General features: G+C 49.6%; 2 protein-coding genes and 1 pseudogene across 3 annotated transcripts in view; all 3 read right to left on the minus strand.

Moving 5' to 3' along the window:
* The window catches only part of LOC149440495 (uncharacterized), a 36090-nt gene extending 34092 nt beyond the window's left edge, over positions 1 to 1998 (minus strand). The window contains 1 exon segment of the mRNA XM_089658586.1: positions 1742 to 1998. Coding sequence (XP_089514712.1) covers positions 1742 to 1858 — 117 coding nt within the window. The 5' untranslated portion in view covers positions 1859 to 1998.
* A 2149-nt stretch (positions 1999 to 4147) lies between these two features.
* On the minus strand, positions 4148 to 10101 carry LOC149440497 (uncharacterized). Its single transcript, XM_089658581.1, has 4 exons — positions 6680 to 10101; positions 5567 to 5654; positions 4794 to 4891; positions 4148 to 4278 (listed from the first exon to the last, which is right to left on the minus strand). The coding sequence occupies exon 1, from the start codon at positions 8537 to 8539 to the stop codon at positions 7430 to 7432; it is 1110 nt and encodes a 369-aa protein (XP_089514707.1). The 5' UTR covers positions 8540 to 10101; the 3' UTR covers positions 4148 to 4278; positions 4794 to 4891; positions 5567 to 5654; positions 6680 to 7429.
* A 6224-nt stretch (positions 10102 to 16325) lies between these two features.
* Positions 16326 to 18321, minus strand: part of LOC149440498 (uncharacterized) — a 33537-nt pseudogene continuing 31541 nt past the window's right edge. The window contains exon 8 of the transcript XR_016307614.1: positions 16326 to 17767. The product of XR_016307614.1 is annotated as an uncharacterized LOC149440498 (transcript). The remainder of the gene's footprint in view (positions 17768 to 18321) is intronic.

The raw sequence follows: 18321 nt of genomic DNA on the forward strand, positions 1-18321 counted from the left end.
AGGTTGTGTGGGAGGAACATACACTATATTGACCCCAGTATTGGGCCGCCTTCCCACACACATGACCTTTAATGGCCCCTCCCAGTCCTAGTCCGTAGGGTTCAATATTGAGTTGGCCCCGCCCTTTGCAGCTATAACAGCTTCAACTCTTCTGGGAAGGCCGTCCACAAGGTTTAGGAGGGTGTCTATGGGAAGGTTGGACCATTCTTCCAGAAGCACATTTGTCATGTCAGGCACTGATGTCGGGGGAGGAGGCCTGGCTCGCAGTCTCCACTCTAATTCATCCCAAAGGTGTTCTATGGGGTTGAGGTCAGGACTCTGTGCAGGCCAGTCAAGTTCCTCCACCCCAAACTGGCTCCTCCGTGTCTTTATGGACCTTGCTTTGTGCACTGGTGGGCAGTCATGTTGGAACAGGAGGGGCCATCCCCAAACTCTTACCACAAAGTTGGGAGCATGAAATTGTCCAAAATGTGAGTTCCCTTCACTGGAACTAGGGGGCCAAGGCCACCACCTGAAAAACAACCCCACACCATAATCCCCCCTCCACCAAACTTTACACTTGGCACAATGCAGTCAGGCAAGTACCATTCTCCTGGCCACCGCCAAACCCAGACACGTCCATCGGGTTGACAGACAGAGAAGCATGATTGGTCACTCCAGAGAACACGTCTCCTCTGCTCTAGAGTCCAGTGGTGGCGTGCTTTACACCACAGCATCCAACGCTTTGCATTGCACTTGGTGATGGAAGGCTTGGATGCAGCTGCTCGGCCATGAAAACCCATTCCATGAAGCTCATCTGAAGGCCACACCAAGTCTGGAAGTCTTTAGCTATTGACTCTGCAGACAGTTGGTGACTTCTGCGCACTGTGCGCTTCAGCATGCACTGACCCCACTCTGTCATGTGACGTGGCCTACTACTTGGTGGCTAAGTTGCTGTTGTTCCCAGTTGTTCCCACTTTGTTATAATCCCACTAACAGTTGAGCGTGGAATATTTAGTAGCCAGGAAATGTCACGGATGGACTTATTGCACAGGTGACCACCTATCACGGGACCACGCTTGGGAGTCACTGAGCTCCTGAGAACGACCCATTCTTTCACCAATGTTTGTAGAAGCAGTCTGCATGCCTAGGGGCTTGAATGTATACACCTGTGGCCATGGAGGGGATTGGAACACCTGAATCACATGATATGGAGGGGATCGGAACACCTGAATCACATGATATGGAGAGGATCGGAACATCCGAAGCACATGATATGGAGGGGATTGGAACACCCAAATCACATGATTGGGAGGGGATCGGGACACCCGAATCACATGATTGGGAGGGGATCGGGACACCAGAATCACATGATATGGAGGGGATTGGAACACCTGAATCACATGATATGGAGGGGATTGGAACACCTGAATCACATGATATGGAGGGGATTGGAACACCTGAATCACATGATTGGGAGGGCGGGGACAATACTTTTCACGGGACCACTCTTGGAATCACTTTTGGCAATATAGTGTAAGTCCCATGGTATTACTCGGGTTCGGGGTCTCCATTCCTGCCGGGCCAGTTATGAGGGAATCCCACTCAACTTACTGGAAATGTAACTTTAATTACTCCGCCCATTACATGGCATCATCCAATCGCCAGCAGCATCATTTGGTGTGGATTCTCTGATGTCTGATTAGATTACCCTTTATTGTAAAGCATTTCCTTCACTCCGAACATGAGAAAGGACGCTCACCTGTGTGAACTCTCTGGTGTCTAACAAGGTCTTCGTTGTGAATGAAACATTTCCCGCACTCCGTGCATGAAAAAAGACGTTCACCCGTGTGAAGTCTCTGGTGTGTAACAAGAGCATATTTCTGCTTGAAGCTTTTCCCACACTGTGAACATGGGTAAGGTCGCTCACCTGTGTGATACCTCTGGTGTTTAAGAAGGTCTCCTTTCCAAGCGAAACATTTCCCGCACTCTGTACATGGGAAAGGGCGCTCGCCGGTGTGAATTCTGTGATGCAAAGTAAGTTTTGCTTTTTTCATGAAACATTTCCCGCACTCTGAACATGAAAAAGGACGCTCCCCTATGTGAATTTTCTGGTGTTCCCTGAGGTTTTCTTTTTGGGTGAAACATTTCCCGCACTCTGTACACAAGAAAGGACGTTCGCCGGTGTGAGTTCTCTGGTGTGTGACAAGTGCATTTTTCTGATTGAAACTTTTGCCACACTGCGAACATGAGTAAGGCCGCGCGCCTGTGTGATTTCTCTGATGTATGATTAGACCTGATTTCTCCAGGAAACATTTCCCACACTCTGTGCATAAATAGGGACACTCACCCGTGTGGATTCTTTGGTGTTTAACAAGGCCTATTTTCTGAGTGAAACACTTCCCACACTCTGAACATGGGTAAGGACGCTCACCTGTGTGAATTCTCTGGTGTTTAAGAAGGTTTTGTTTTGTAGTGAAACATTTCCCACACTCTGAACATGAAAACGGACGCTCACCCGTATGAATTATTTGGTGTCTAAGAAGTCTTCCTTTTAGAAGGAAAGATTTCCCACACTCTGAGCATGAAAACGGACACTTATCTGTGTGACTTCTCAGGTGTAAACGCAGCTCCCCTTTCTGAATGAAACATTTCCCACACTCAGGACACGAAAAAGGACGCTCCCCAGTGTGGATTCTCTGGTGATTAAGAAGGCTTTCTTTAATGATGAAACATTTCCCGCACTCTGAACATGAAAACGGACGCTCACCCGTGTGAATTCTCTGGTGTATAAGAAGTCTTTCTTTGACAGTGAAACATTTCCCGCATTCTGAACAGGAAAAAGGACGCTCACCTGTGTGATTTTTTTGAACATGAAAACGGACGCTCACCCGTGTGAATTCTCTGGTGTATAAGAAGTCTTTCTTTGACAGTGAAACATTTCCCGCATTCTGAACAGGAAAAAGGACGCTCACCTGTGTGATTTTTCTGGTGTACCAGAAGGGAATATTTCCGAGTGAAACATTTTCCACACTCTGAGCATGAAAATGGACATTTACCAGAGGGACCACTCTGCTGTTTAGGCAGTGCTCCATTTTTGATGTTGGATTTCTTGCAATCCATAGATGACAATAAACGCTCTCCTATGCAACCTCCGTCATGTAAAGAAGATTCCTTGGGATTGGATGGATGTGTTGATCGATCCGCACTGTGAGATCTCAGAAGGATATCTGCAGTCATAGTATGAGATTTATCAGAAGATTCCTCAGGATTAGAAGGTTCCATTGATCTTAGATGGACATCTGAAGTCATAGTATGGGATCGATCAGAAGATTCCTCAGGATGAGAAGGATCCATTGATCTTAGATGGACACCTGAAGTCATAGTATGTGATTGATTAGAAGATTCTTCATGATCAGAAGGATCCATTGATCTTAGATGGACATCTGAAGGCATAGTATGGGTTTGATCAGAAGGTTCCTCAGGATTAGAAGGATCCATCGATCCCTCCAGATTGGAAAGTCTGTGATGTGTAGTTGAAGGATCTTTTCCTGGAGAACATTGTGTGATGTCATTATCTTCTGCCTTGAAACCCTCCGAGGTCTTCAGAGCAAAGTGTCCATCTGTAGGAAAATAATTTTTTAAAAAATTTTAAAAATATTTTTCTAGTCTTACATTCAGGAGTCATACAGGTCAGTCTGGCACTAAGAGGTTCCTCGGAGGTCCAGCTTGGAATTGGGTGCAATCATCACACCAAACTATGAATACAAACCAGATAAAGGATACAACGCATCCAACCCACACTGAGGAACAGTCATGACACTAACTGTGAGAACGGAGACAGACCTTCCTCCACCTCAGTTCTTGGAAACATGTCAACCTACTGAAGAATAGAGACGTGTATGACTTACTTGTGTCCGTATGTAGAGAAGGTTCCTCCAGTTTACTTTCCAGGACCATCTCCCCCTCCTCCATAGACTGCTGATCTCCACTCACCAACATCTGTTCTTCTTCCTCTTTAACCTCAACTTTGATGTCTTTCAGCTCTTCACCCTAAACCCCAAAGATAATCAAGAAAATTTAGAAAATAGAACAAGAAACTACTAAGAACGTCTACTCATAGAAATGTTGTTGAGGTTTTTGTTGGCCAATCCCATTTACCTGATCATTGTGATCTTCCTGGGTGGAATCCTGGGAATATAGAGGACCTCTCTCCTCCATAGACTGCTGATCTCCACTCACCAACGTCTCTTCTTCTTCCTCCTTAACCTCAACTTTGATGTCTTTCAGCTCTTGATCCTAAACCCCAAAGATGACATTGATAAAAAAAGGATCAAGGGTTTACATAGAAGAATATCATCTCGTAGCTCAGAGTACATTTTTAGACCTGCATGCTCAGTCCCATCTACCTGATGGTGAGGGATGGTGTGACCTTCCTGTGTGGAATCCCAGGAATACAGGGGACGGAGACATCTCTCTGGTGGGTTCCATTGACTGGATCCATCTACTTGATGATGGTGAATAATGATGTGACCTTCCTGTGTGGAATCCCGGGAATACAGAGGACAGGGACATCTCTCAGGTAGATGAATCCAGTCATGGGAACCCACCAGAGAGATGTCCCCATCCTCTGTATTCCCGGGATTCCACACAGGAAGGTCACACCATCCCTCACCATCATCAGGTAGATGGATCCAGTCATGGGAACCCATCAGATGATGGTGAGGGATGGTGTGACCTTCCTGTGTGGAATCCCGGGAATACAGAGGATGGGGACATCTCTCTGATGGGTTCCCATGACTGGATCCACCTACCTGATGATGGTGAGGGATGATGTGACCTTCCTGTGTGGAATCCCGGGAATACAGAGGACGGGGACATCTCTCTGGTGGATTCCCATTACTGGATCCATCTACCTGATGATGGTGAGGGATGATGTGACCTTCCTGTGTGGAATACAGAGGACGGGGACATCTCTCTGGTGGGTTCCCATGACTGGATCCATCTACCTGATGATGGTGAGGGATGGTGTGATCTTCCTGATCATTCTCTGTATAACTGTGATGTTCCTGGGTGGAATCCCGGGAATACAGAAGACCTCTCTCCCCCATAGACCGCTGATCTCCACTCACCAACATTTCTTCTTTTACCTCAACTTTGATGTCTTTCAATTCTTCGCCCTAAACTCCAAAGATTATAAAACATTTATAAAAAAGAAACAAGATTACATAGCCTAGACTATTTTAGGTCTGCAAAAACAGTTCCACCTAGCTGATGATGGTGAGGGATGGTGTGACCTTCCTGTGTGGAATCCCAGGAATACAGAGGACAGGAACATCTCTCTGGTGGGTTCCATTGACTGGATCCACCTACCTGATGATGGTGAGGGATGATGTGACCTTCCTGTGTAGAATCCCGGGAATACAGAGGACGGGGACATCTCTCTGGTGGGTTCCCATGACTGGATCCATCTGTAGGAAACACACACACTGACTGAATCCATTGTTTCTATGTGTTTATCAGATGATGGGGGATCTAGGTGGAGCCTCCGTACTGCTCTCTCCTTTCCAATAAAGTCTCCTCTTACCCGGTGATGTGAGGGGCGGCTGATTGTCCATCATGACGTCCTTGTAGAGGTCCTTGTGTCCTTCTAAATACTCCCATTGTGTCCTCATCTGCTGGAGATAAGACGTCAGAGTGACTATGGAGGACGAGGACGGACCAGACTATGGAGGAAGAGGACGGACATGACAATGGATGAAGAAGATGGATATGATGGAGGATGAGGACGAACACTACAGTAACTATGGAGGAAGAGGACGGAGGTGACGGTGGAGGAAGAGGACGGAGGTGACGGTGGAGGAAGAGGACGGAGGTGACGGTGGAGGAAGAGGACGGACGGACGTGACGGTGGAGGAAGAGGACGGACGGACGTGACGGTGGAGGAAGAGGACGGACGGACGGACGTGACGGTGGAGGAAGAGGACGGACGGACGTGACGGTGGAGGAAGAGGACGGACGGACGTGACGGTGGAGGAAGAGGACGGACGGACGTGACGGTGGAGGAAGAGGACGGATGGACGTGACGGTGGAGGAACAGAACGGACCGACGTGACGGTGGAGGAACAGAACGGACCGACGTGACGGTGGAGGAACAGAACGGACCGACGTGACGGTGGAGGAAGAGGTAAGACGTGACGGTGGAGGAAGAAGACGGACGTGACGGTGGAGAAAGAAGACGGACGGGACGGTGGAGGAAGAAGACGGACGGGACGGTGGAGGAAGAAGACGGACGGGACGGTAGAGGACGGATGGGAGGGGGGAGGAAGAGGACGGACGGGAGGGTGGAGGAAGAGGACGGACGGGAGGGGGGAGGAAGAGGACGGACAGGAGGGGGGAGGAAGAGGACGGACGGGAGAGTGGAGGAAGAGGACGGACGGGAGAGGGGACGGACGGGACGGTGGAGGAAGAGGACGGACGTGACGGTAGAGGAAGAGGACGGGCGTGACGGTGGAGGAAGAAGACGGACGTGACGGTGGAAGAAGAGGACGGACGGGAGGGGGGAGGAAGAGGATGGATGGGACGGTGGAGGAAGAGGACAGACATGACGGTGGAAGAAGAGGACGGATGTGACGATGGAGGAAGAAGACGGACGTGACAGGGGGTTACTGGATGTAAATATAAAATAACACCTTCTTACCTCCTCTGCTGCCACTTCCAGCAATGTCTCCTCTCTACTTCCTCCCAACTGTCTTCTCACCCCCATCTTCCTCTTTATACTCTTTCATCACTTCCTGTCTGCATCTGACATCACTTCCTGCCGTTGCGCTCCACAGACAATACGTGAGACCTCCACCTTGTGTTGAATATAAATACGGCGGTCTAGGTTACGCGCCATCGTTTTGCCTTCTCCCTCGTGGTCCATCCTTCCATCAGGTTACATCGATGATTACCCACAAAGATTATACAGAAAAATATTTGTATAACATATATACATATTGTATAAATATAGATATACATTCAGATATATACATAAAAAATATATAATTTTTTAACATGAATTCAGTTGCCAATATACACAGGACTTCTTTAATATCGGTCATGTCTTCTCTTGGACCCGTGACCGTAAATGGTTCTTGTAGAGTTCCTCAACTCCCATGATCCATCTTCCTATTAGTTTGAAGAAAGATGAAACTTCCTCCCTCACCCAGGATTCCACACCTGTGCCCCCAGCGGCGTATTTACCGCGAGGCAAACAAGGCGTATGACAAGGGCGGTGCCCCTGGAAGAAGAGACACACGTGGCAGAGATGGTTTACCTGGTGAGGCTCCTCCATGGAATTTGAGGAGGATGCACACTGCTGGAGGGTGTAAGCTTCTTGCATAAGAAAGGAAGACACTGGGCTTGGTTCTGAGGATGGTTTTCTGGAGAGGTTAGGGTTAGTGCTTAACTAGTTCAGTGAGGGTAGTGGTTGGCAGAGAGTGGCAGCGATGAAGACTGGGAGGGGGTGGGTGGCGGAGAGTGGCGGAAGTGGGGGCCCGAAGGCAGCTGGTGGGCTTGGTGGAGAGTGGTAGCGATGGAGAGTGGGAGGGGGTGGGTGGCGGAGGGTGGCAGCAGTGGGGGCCCGAAGGCAGCTGGTGGGCTTGGTGGAGAGTGGCAGTGATCGAGAGTGGGAGGGGTGGGTGGAGGAGAGTGGTGGCAGCGGGGCCCGAGGGCGTCTGGTGGGCTTGATGGAGAGTGGCAGCGATGGAGACTGGGAGGGGGTGGGTGGCGGGGAGTGGCGGCACTGGGGCCTGAGGTCGGCTGGTGGGCTTGGCAGAGTGCCAGCGAGAGACTGGGAGGGGGTGGATGGCGGTAAATGGCGGCAGCAAGGCCCGAGGATGACTGGTGGGCTTGGCGGACAGTGGCAGCAATGGAGACTGGGAGGGGGTGGGTGGCGGAGAGTGGCGACAGTGTGGGCCCGAGGGTGGCTGGTGGGCTTGGCGGAGAGTGGCAGCGATGGAGACTGGGAGGGGGTGGGTGGTGGAGAGTGGTGGCAGGAGGGCCTGAGGATGGCTGGTGGGCTTGGTGGAGAGTGGCAGCGATGGAGAGTGGGAGGGGGTGGGTGGCGGAGAGTGGCGGCAGCGGGGGCTCGAGGGCGGCTGGTGGGCTTGGCGGAGAGTGGCAGCGATGGAGACTGGGTGGGGGTGGGTGGAGGAGAGTGGCGGCAGCGGGGCCCGAGGGTGGCTGGTGGGCTTGATGGAGAGTGGCAGCGATGGAGACTGGGAGGGGGTGGGTGGCGGAGGGTGGTGGCACTGGGGCCCGAGGGCGGCTGGTGGGCTTGGCAGAGAGTCCCAGAGATGGAGACTGGGAGGGGGTGGGTGGCGGAAAATGGCGGCAACAGGGCCAAAGGATGACTGGTGGGCTTAGCGGACAGTGGCAGCAATGGAGACTGGGAGGGGGTGGGTGGCGGAGAGTGGCGACAGTGTGAGCCCGATGGTGGCTGGTGGGCTTGGTGGAGAGTGGCAGCAATGGAGACTGGGAGGGGGTGGGTGGTGGAGAGTGTAGCAAACTTGCTCATCAGAGTTGGACACGGAGTTCCCCTTTTCCTTTTTCTTTTCTTTTTATTTGAGGTATTCCTCGACCATTCACTCCCTACCCCCTCCCTTCCTGAGTCACAGATGTGGGGGTCAACCACAGGCTAGGCATTCCTAGTTTGGTGCTAGCTGTCTGCGAAAATGTAACTTTTCTCACCTACGTCCTGATAAGGCCAGCATTTCTCAGAGAATTGGGAAGCACTGACCCAAAACTGTGTAGGCCCACACATCATGAAACTGACCAGCAGTTAATTGAACATTCCTCAAGTCAACTGTATGTTTCATATCATGGAGTATGAAGCTGTTAGTTTAATTCAGAGTTCCCCTGACCCCTCCCAAAACAGCGTAGTGGCCAGTGTTCAGAGCCGCCCCCCCCCCCTTCCCTTTGAGAGGGATTTTAAAAAGGACAGGCTGCAAGCATGAAAGTTAACACATCTCCTCAGCTGAACATTGTAACAAAAGGAGATCAAAGAATCATCCTGTTCTGCAACTTGGTTCTGCAAACCAAGGCATATTGGCAAGTAACTTAACCCTGTAACTTTCTTCCTATTATCTCTTTGCTGTATCTTTATATACATATATATATATTTTCGTGACATCTCTTTGGAAATATTTTCTTGCACCTGTTTGACTCTTTTAGTAATAAATCTTTCTTTCTGAAAGTGTTAAACTGTTTATAAGCGCTTACCTGCAATTCACGAATTCCTGCCTTTTGAAAAGATGCTACTGTATTTGTTTAATTCTCTGCCCAATTGGCCTGTAGTTGACCATATTGGACAGGTGACTTTTCAATCAATATAGTGTATTTCTGACAGAGTTTCCATCTTCTCTGTACCAAAGACGGTGGTGGCAGTTTGAAAGGGTTAGTTACGTAATTAACCCGACCCAGTAACAAGCGCATTCAGGCTGCAGGCACTGATTGTGGCCCATTAGCTGGACAATCGCTGTGCAGGGTGCAGCTGGGTGGGGCCTTGTTACGTGCGTCACACCGCGGTTTTAGATCAGCTGGTCTTTCGGTCACGATTTTGGTGAGAAGGTCTGGGGTCTGACGCCGTGGGCGTGACGTATTACTGTTAGTCGCGGTCGTGCGATTGTCGCCTGTTGGTGGTGGCGATCGGGGATCCGTGACCTATTGTTGGCAGCGTACGTGGGATAATTGCATTAAGAGCTTCAGTGCAGTGTTAAAAATTGGCTCTACACTGAAGGATTTTAACCTTTGTGGAAACAGTCCTTAGAAAACCAGAGGTGCATATTTTATTTTATATATATATAGAGAGACATATAGCAACAGCTCCTTCCTTTTCCTACTTTTCTCTTCTATCTTTGCTTGCAATTATGCCTGGTGAAGCAGATTACGAGAAAATGAGCAAAAGTGATTTGAAAGCTGAATGTGCCTCACAAGGATTGGGTGTCGGTCGCAAAACTTGTGAAGATTTGATTAGTGATCTAGTGGAGTATGCTATCCGAGCAAATCAGAACTCGGGAGAACTTGAACATGGAGGGGTTCCCGTTACCCACATGGCCAGTGGCTCAGAGACGGCCTCACAGGATGAGGCTGACTGACACTGGAAGACTGAGACTGACACTGGAAGATCACCAAATGTTAGCGTCACACCACCACCTGAGCGCGCTGGCACCGTGGTGCCTGGAACCAGCAGAGACTCTCCTCAGATGCAGGAAGCCCTGAAACGCCTCATGGAGACAGATCTGGAGGCATACCTGCGATTCATGGAGCGCCAAGCAGTGGCTGACAGAGAACGCCGGGCTGAGAGAGAGGAACGCCAAGCTCAGAGGGAAGCTGATCGTCGGCACGAGATGGAGATGGCAAGGCTCCAGCAGCGACCGGGTCAGAACCTCGGGTCCCTAGATCACAGGGACGCCACTCTTTCCATGGGCGCAGCCAAGTTTCACGTGATGGAAAAGGACAGTGACATTGACACCTACTTGCTGTCCTTTGAAAAAACGTGCCGTCAGTACCATGTGCTCAATGGGTTCGGTACCTGACACCAGGGCTACGAGGCAAGGCCCTGGACGCGTTTGTTGAATTGCCAGAGGGGCAAGATGATGATTATGAACTTTTAAAAGATGCCATCATCCGGAAGTACCAGATGACCCCGGAAGTGTACCGCAAGCGGTTCAGGTCCATGCAGAAGGGACCTGGGGACTCTTACACGGATGTGGCAAGTCGCTTACGCACCACATTCCGACAGTGGACTAAGGGACTGAAAGCTGACTCCTATGAATCTTTGGAGGATCTCATGATCCGAGATCAACTCCTGCACATTTGCCCAGCAGACGTCAGACAGTTCGTCTTGGAGAGGGAGCCAGCATCTGCTAAAGCTGCAGCAGACCTGGCAGATACCTTTGTCCACACGTGAGTGCCTGAACCTCGCAAGGCTCCTCCAAGCAGCTGGAAAGGGGGGAAATCGTCCCTAGTAACCTCTCCTACTTCGGTGAGTCAAGCTTCACCTCCGCCCAACCCTGCAGCGCTTAGAGCCAAGCCCTTCCTGCCTGACACCCGCAGATGTTTCACCTGTGGGAAAGCCGGACATCTCAGGACGCAGTGTCCTGAGCAGAAGCAGACGAAATTATCTGGCCAGCCGGCCAGCAACTCTTCTTCTGTGCTGTTCGTTCGCAGGAAGATGCGGGTAACCCCCGCCAACTTGCAGCCCGTTACCGTGGGCAACCGGTCTGCAACTGGTTTCCGGGACACTGGGGCAGAAGTCACCTTGATCCGGCCAGAACTGATTGAGCCACAGAACCTCATCCCAGGGAAGTTCCTGACCCTCACAGGAGTTGGGTGGACCCGTTCACGCATACCCTGTGCAAAGGTATTCCTAGATTGGGGTGCGGGGAGGGGGATGAGAGAGGTGGGGGTCTCAGATGAACTGCCCACACCTGTTTTGTTGGGTGCTGACCCAGGCACTCTTGTTTCATATTATGCCCCTGCCGAGAATACCTGGAAGGCCCCCCTGGAACTCTCTGGACAAGCCAAGGTACTGTGGGCAGATATTGGGGTAATGTCTGGGCCACCGCTGGATGGACAGAGGGAGGGGGCTGGGAATGGTGTGGGGCTACAGGATTCTCCATTAGCAGGAGAACAAGAAGAAATCCCCTTGCCTGGGGAGGTATTTAACTCATGCGTCATTGATATTATGAACGTGACTGTTGATAATCGTTGTGATGACAATGGAGGGTGATATTAATAATGTCAGTAACATTGATAGCAAAGTCAGTAATGTCCTTAATAATGTCAGTAACATTGATGGTAATGTCAGTAATGTCATTGATAATGTCAGTATTGTTGATGGTATGGTTGGTAATGCTAACAATGATTGTGATATTCATGATGAGACAAATGATGTATTTCCACTGTTGGGGGTCACCCACAGTGCTGTGAAGGGGGCAGAGGTACGGTCTCTGGGGGCTGAGCAAGGGGATGGTCTGGATAGGCCTGTCCCTTGCCCAGGCTCAAAAGATTGTGCCTTGATAAGTGCCCAGCCGCTGGCCTTGCATAGGACTAGGTAGCCACTGGGACTTGTAGTTCCACGCCTGAGGCAGCACTGGAAAGCGATTCTCAAAGGAACTTCGGAAGTCCGCTAGCTGTGAGTTGCCCTGCTAAGGGGGGTACACAACAGATGGCTGGAACTTGTAGTTCCACACTTCAGGCAGCCCTGAAAAGTGAGTCCCAAAGCACCTTCAGAGGTAAGCTAACTGAGATTTGTAGTCCCACAGGGAAGACAGCCCTGGAAAGTCATTCATATGGAGATTTCAGCTTGTGGCCAGGGCTGAGCCCCCTTGCTGGGAAGGGTAAACAAAAGCCTGACAGGATGAATGGCCTAACCCCAGGGGGGTGGAAGCCTGAAAACCTGTCAGTTAATCTCACTTGTCAAGGTGTATTCACAGGCAGACAGACAGATGTCATAGGCAGGGGCATCATGCCTGGATTACGAGTGGAAGGGGGTTGATGCTTGGGTTACAGAGAGAGAGCTGCAGGGCCCAGACCCAATCACCCTTCCTTGGCACTCGGGTTCCGGAGCTGCTGGCCAGGCCTCTGATAGATGGTGTCTAGATTCAGATGGTGCAGACGATTCAGAAGCTGACTGGGCCCCAGAGACCAAGGGAATGGTACAATCAGGAATCCAGGGGTCAGCTAGAGTCTGGGCATCCCTGGTGGTCACAGTCCTCAAGCAGGATACGATGACCAGGCTTTCTGAGGACCTTGGAAAACTGAACGCCAGTCCTGTGGTTGTGGCCCACCCCATGCCCAGGAGCCATGAGGTAATGGAGCATCCGGAAGGTGCCTACTGTTTTGCCATCATGGACCTGAGCAAGGAGTATGGGCCACCATCTCTAACCCAGCAAGCTCAAGACGAGCCAGCCTTCACTACCCCATGTGGCTTGCCTGAATTCACTACTCTCCAGCAGTCAGGAATGGCCCGCAATGCGCAGTGGAACTGGGTGCAGTTGCCCACTTGAGGGGCCTGGCAGTGTTCGGCTCTGTCTGGGAAGAGCAACTTGGGCCCCTCTCACTAGTCCGGAACCAACCGCCCGTGCCCAGTCTGACAGTTGAGAAGGGTAACTGTCAGAGGGGCATGTCAGTGGTTCAGTTTAGGAACCCACCAGTAAGAAGAGACCCCCAGAGGTCTGGGCGTGGGGAGACTGAGGCAGTTGAGGCCTGGTCTGCTCCCCAGGCCAAAAAGCAGGTTACGTCAGTCGCGGGTACAGCTGGCTACGGTAAGACGCCTGGATGCGATGATCATGGCTCAGCTGGACCTGTGACTGACCTAGCGGACAGGAAACTGGAGGAACTGGTGTCCTGGATGCTAGCAGGTAACGAGGAATGTCCATCTTGGATGAAGGTACCTGTGGACACCACTGGGAGGCGAGGTCCAGAATTCGCCTATCCGGTTCCGGTGCCCACAGGCGCTACTACCTTCAGGCCAGATGTAGTCCTAAGCCTGAGGAAGAAGGTAGGAGAGGGAAATCTTCTTCTCTACCTCGACAAGAAGCTACATATTAATATGTTAGCAAATTACACCCCTGAGTGTTTTGTGAACAGGTGGGCACCCCGGCAGCTGCCACGGGATTCGGATAGCCACAGCCGACTGGTACCCACCCGTGACCACTCACTTGGTCGGCCCAATAGTGTTGCTGGGGAGAACGGCTTCCTGTTCAGACAGAATTCGGTTCTCCCGCAGTACAGCGGTACCAGGACGACCCAAGAGGAACCTCTGGACAGAGGTCAGTTGCGTCAGGAGGGAACTTGTAGTTCCCTCCCTGGCAACAACCTGAGGGGGAGGTGTAGCAAACTTGCTCATCAGAGTTGGACACGGAGTTCCCCTTTTCCTTTTCTTTTTATTTGAGGTATACCTTGACCATTCACTCCCTACCTCCTCCCTTCCTGAGTGACAGATGGTGGGGGGTCAACCGCTTACTTGCAATTCACGAATTCCTGCCTTTTGAAGAGACGCTACTGTGTTTGTTTACTCCCTACCCAATTGGCCAGTAGTTGACCATATTGGACAGGTGACTACTTTTCAATCATTATAGTGTATTTCTTACAGAGTTTCCATCTTCTCTGTACCAAAGACGGTGGTGGCAGTTTGAAAGTGTTAGTTGCGTAATTAACCCGACCCAGTAACAAGCGCATTCAGGCTGCAGGCACCGATTGTGGCCCATTAGCTGGACAATCGCTGTGCAGCTGAGTGTGGCCTTGTTACGCGCGTCACACCACGGTTTTAGATCGGCTGGTCCTTCGGTCACGAGTTTGGTGAGAAGGTCTGGGGTCTGACGCCGCGGGCGGGACGTATAACTGTTAGTCGCGGTCGTGCGATTGTCGCATGTTGGTGGCGGCGACCGTGCGATCGTGACAGAGAGTGGTGGCAGGAGGGCCCGAGGACGGCTGGTGGGCTTGGCGGAGAGTGGCAGCGATGGAGAGTGGGAGGGAGTGGGTGGCGGAGAGTGGCGGCAGCGGGGGCCCGAGGGGGGCTGGTGGGCTTGGCGGAGAGTGGCAGCGATGGAGACTGGGTGGGGTGGGTGGAGGAGATTGGCGGCAGTGGGGCCTGAGGGCGGCTGGTGGGCTTGGTGGGGAGGGGCAGCAGCGGGGTAAGTGCTCAGTGGTATAGAGTAGAGCCCAGATCGGAGTTCTCAGCCCTGACCAGCTCAGATTTAGACCACAGATTGGAACTTTCACTGCCGGTGGATCGACCACCAGGAATGAACGTACCAAGGAAGGATGTGTATCGGATCCAGTCTCTGACGGAGTCTTCTACATTCTCTGGTAGTGTTCCCCCCATTGTGCACACTGCTTTCTATGGCAGCTCTTCACCAATCATGCACTCTAGATTCTCTCTTTTTAGGTATCTGTAAGGTTAATTCTTCCCAATGACCACAAGTGTAAGGAACATTCTTTCTCAACCAGAGTTCCATGGAATCCTAGGGTTCTTCTAAAGGTTTCTAGGGGTTCCTTTAGTTATGAGAAATTTCTGCCTCTTGGATATGTTCCCACTGACAACATTGATCTTTTTAGCCACTTCCCAATGACCACAAGAGTAAGGAGCATTCTTCCTCAATCAGAGTTCCATGGAACCCCCTAGGGTTCCTTCAGAGGTTGCTAGGGGTTCCTTGAGTTATGAGAAGTTCTGCCTCTCAGATAAGTTCCCACTGACACCATTGATCTTTTTAGCTATCTGTAAGGAGGTCCAATGACCACAAGTGTAAGGAGCATTCTTCCTCAGCCAGGATTCCATGGAATCCTAGGGTCCTTCCAGCGGTTGATAGGGGTTCCTTGAGTTATGAGAAATATCTGCCTCTTGGATAAGTTCCCACTGACACCATTGATCTTTTTGAATTATCTGTAAGGAGGCAGTTCTTCCCAATGACCACAAGTGTAAGGATCATTCGTTCTCAACCAGGGTTCAATAGAATCCTAGGGATCTTCCAGAGGTTTCTAGGGGTTCTTCCCACCGACCATCACAGGAACGTATCATGAGCTTTAGATCTATTCATTTTTAGCAGGGGGTTCAGTGAGACCAGAAAGTTATTTCAAGGGTTCCTCTCTGCTGAAAGGATTGAGAGCAGCTTGGTTAGAGAGAAGTATTTTACTACGTGTGCGGTATCACAATGCACTGCTGAGTTCCAAAATCGTTTCATCGTGGGACACCACCAGACCTCATTGTGAAAATTTGGATCTTTTGTTAAAAGGAAAAAAAATGTGGTCAAAATTTGATTGTACAGCCAAGTAACCCACTTATTAGTTTGTAAGCTCGAAAGAGCAGGGCCCTTGAATCCCTCGTGTTTTGTTTTGTTACTGTATTATTATTATTATTATTATACAGTATTTATAAAGCGCCGATAGTTCGCTCAGCACTGTACATTACAAAGGGGGACAGAACATGTGACAGAACAATAACAATACAATACAAAACATGAGGGGATTGAGGGCCCTGCTCTTTCGAGCTTACAATCTAGGAGATTACAATCTAGTATTGTCTCATGTTCTGTCCCCCACTACACATGTACAGCGCTGAGCAAACCTTTTAGCGCTATATAAATACTGTATAATAATAATATTAGTCTTCCACATGAAATTACCATTCTATAGAGACTAAACACGATATACCTTCAATGTTCTCTTCAGGAAGGAAGGGGGGGGGGGAGGAGCCTGCTCTGTGTTTCTGAGCCGATCGTTCAGTGGGTCACTTTGCTATTTGAATACGAATTTTGATTATGGCCCCTCCCCCCATAAGAAAAGGACTCATAACAGAATTTTGCAATTGTATAGCGACAAAGCTTTCTGGTTTATTTTATAAAATCAAAGTAAATTATGTGCAATATGAAGTGAAAAGAAAAAGTGCAGCGCTAAGGCATCAATAATGTCAAATAAAAATATGAATATTGTAAATAAATCAAAAAATGATACAAAGTGCAAAAAAAAAATTACTTCCCATAGACACCCTCCTAAACCTTCCCAGAAGAGTTGAAGCTGTTATAGCTGCAAAGGGCGGGGCCAACTCAATATTGAACCCTATAGACTAAGACTGGGAGGCCATTAAAGGTCATGTGCATGGAAAGGGGCGGGGCCAACTCAATATTGAACCCTACGGACTAAGACTGGGAGGCCATTAAAGGTCATGTGCGTGGAAAGGGCAGGGCCAACTAAATATTGAACCCTACGGACTAAGACTGGGGGGCCAACCTGACAACACTCCACTTGAAACTAAAATGTAACTTGTGCCAGGATGTTCCCCTTTAAATAATACTTTTTTCTGTATACTACAGTTGTATATATATGTATATGTATTGTATTGCTCCATCTGTTAAATGCCACCAGTGTTACCACCAGCATCAGTTCACCTAAATTCTCTGGTGGCAAATTCCAATTCTTGGGACTGTAAACCATTTCCCACACTCTGAGCTTCAGAAAGATGCTCACCTAGGTGACTTCTCTGGTGTTTGAGAAGGCTTCTTTTCACAGCAAAACATTTCCCGCACTCTGAACATGAAAAAGGACGTTCGCCAGTGTGAATTCCCTGGTGCTTAACGAGGTATCTTTTTGTAGTGAAACACTTCCCGCACTCCGAACATGAGAACAGACGCTCAACTGTGTGAATTCTCTGGTGCACAAAAAGTTTTTGTTTGGAAGTGAAACTTTTCCCACACTCCGCACATGAAAAAGGACGCTCGCCTGTGTGAATTCTCTGGTGATGAACAAAGTCTCTTTTCGTAGTGAAACATTTCTCACACTCTGAACAAGAATAAGGACGTTCGCCTGTGTGAATCCTCTGGTGCACAAGAAGCTTTTGTTTCAAAATGAAACTTTTCCCGCACTCTGAACATGAGAAAGGACGCTCACCTGTGTGAGTTCTCTGGTGTATAAGAAGGTATTGTTTCATAGTGAAACTTTTCCCGCACTCTGAACAAGAAAAAGGACGTTCACCCGTGTGAATTTTTTTCTGGTGTTCAAGGAGGTATTGTTTCATAGTGAAACATTTCCCGCACTCTGAACATGAAAAAGGACGCTCACCGGTGTGGATTCTCTGGTGTTTAACAAGGTTTGATTTCTGAGTGAAACAATTCCCACACTCTGAACATGAAAAAGGACGCTCACCCGTGTGAATTCTCTGGTGTCTATGAAGTGTTCCTATGTCAGTAAAACATTTTCCACACTCTGAGCATGGAAAAGGACGCACGCTTGTTTGACTTCTCTGCTGTTTAGGTGGTCCCCTTTTATTAGTGTAACATTTCTCACAATCTAGAGATGACAATGAACTCTCTTCTGTGTGGCCTCCACCACATAAAGAAGACTCCTTGGGATTGGATGGATGTGTTGATTGATCCGCACCGTGAGATCTCGGTTGGATATCTGAAGGCATAGTATGGGATTTGTTAGAAGATTCCTTGGGATTAGAAGGATCCATTGATCTTAGATGGACACCTGAAGTCATAGTATGGGATCTATCAGACGATTCCTCAGGATTAGAAGGATCCATTGATCTTAGATGGACATCTGAAGTCATAGTATGGGATCTATCAGATGACTCCTCAGGATTAGAAGGATCCATTGATCTTAGATGGACATCTGAAGTCATAGTATGGGATCGATCAGAAGATTGCTCAGGATTAGAAGGATCCATTGATCCCTCCAGATGGGATGGTCTGTGATGTGTAGGCGGAGTAATGGGATCTTCTCCTGGAGAACATTGTGTGACGTCACTATCTTCTGCCTTGAAACCTGGAGATAAAATTGGACCTCCCTCTGAGG

The sequence above is a fragment of the Staurois parvus genome, unplaced genomic scaffold, assembly GCF_062004578.1.
Source record: "Staurois parvus isolate SC_StPar_1 unplaced genomic scaffold, SC_StPar_1.0 ptg001079l, whole genome shotgun sequence".
Taxonomy (NCBI): domain Eukaryota; kingdom Metazoa; phylum Chordata; class Amphibia; order Anura; family Ranidae; genus Staurois; species Staurois parvus.

Excerpts from the sequence above, each read along its gene's own strand:
- LOC149440497 (XM_089658581.1), bottom strand. The coding sequence starts at position 8,539 with ATGAGCAAGTTTGCTACACTCTCCACCACCCACCCCCTCCCAGTCTCC.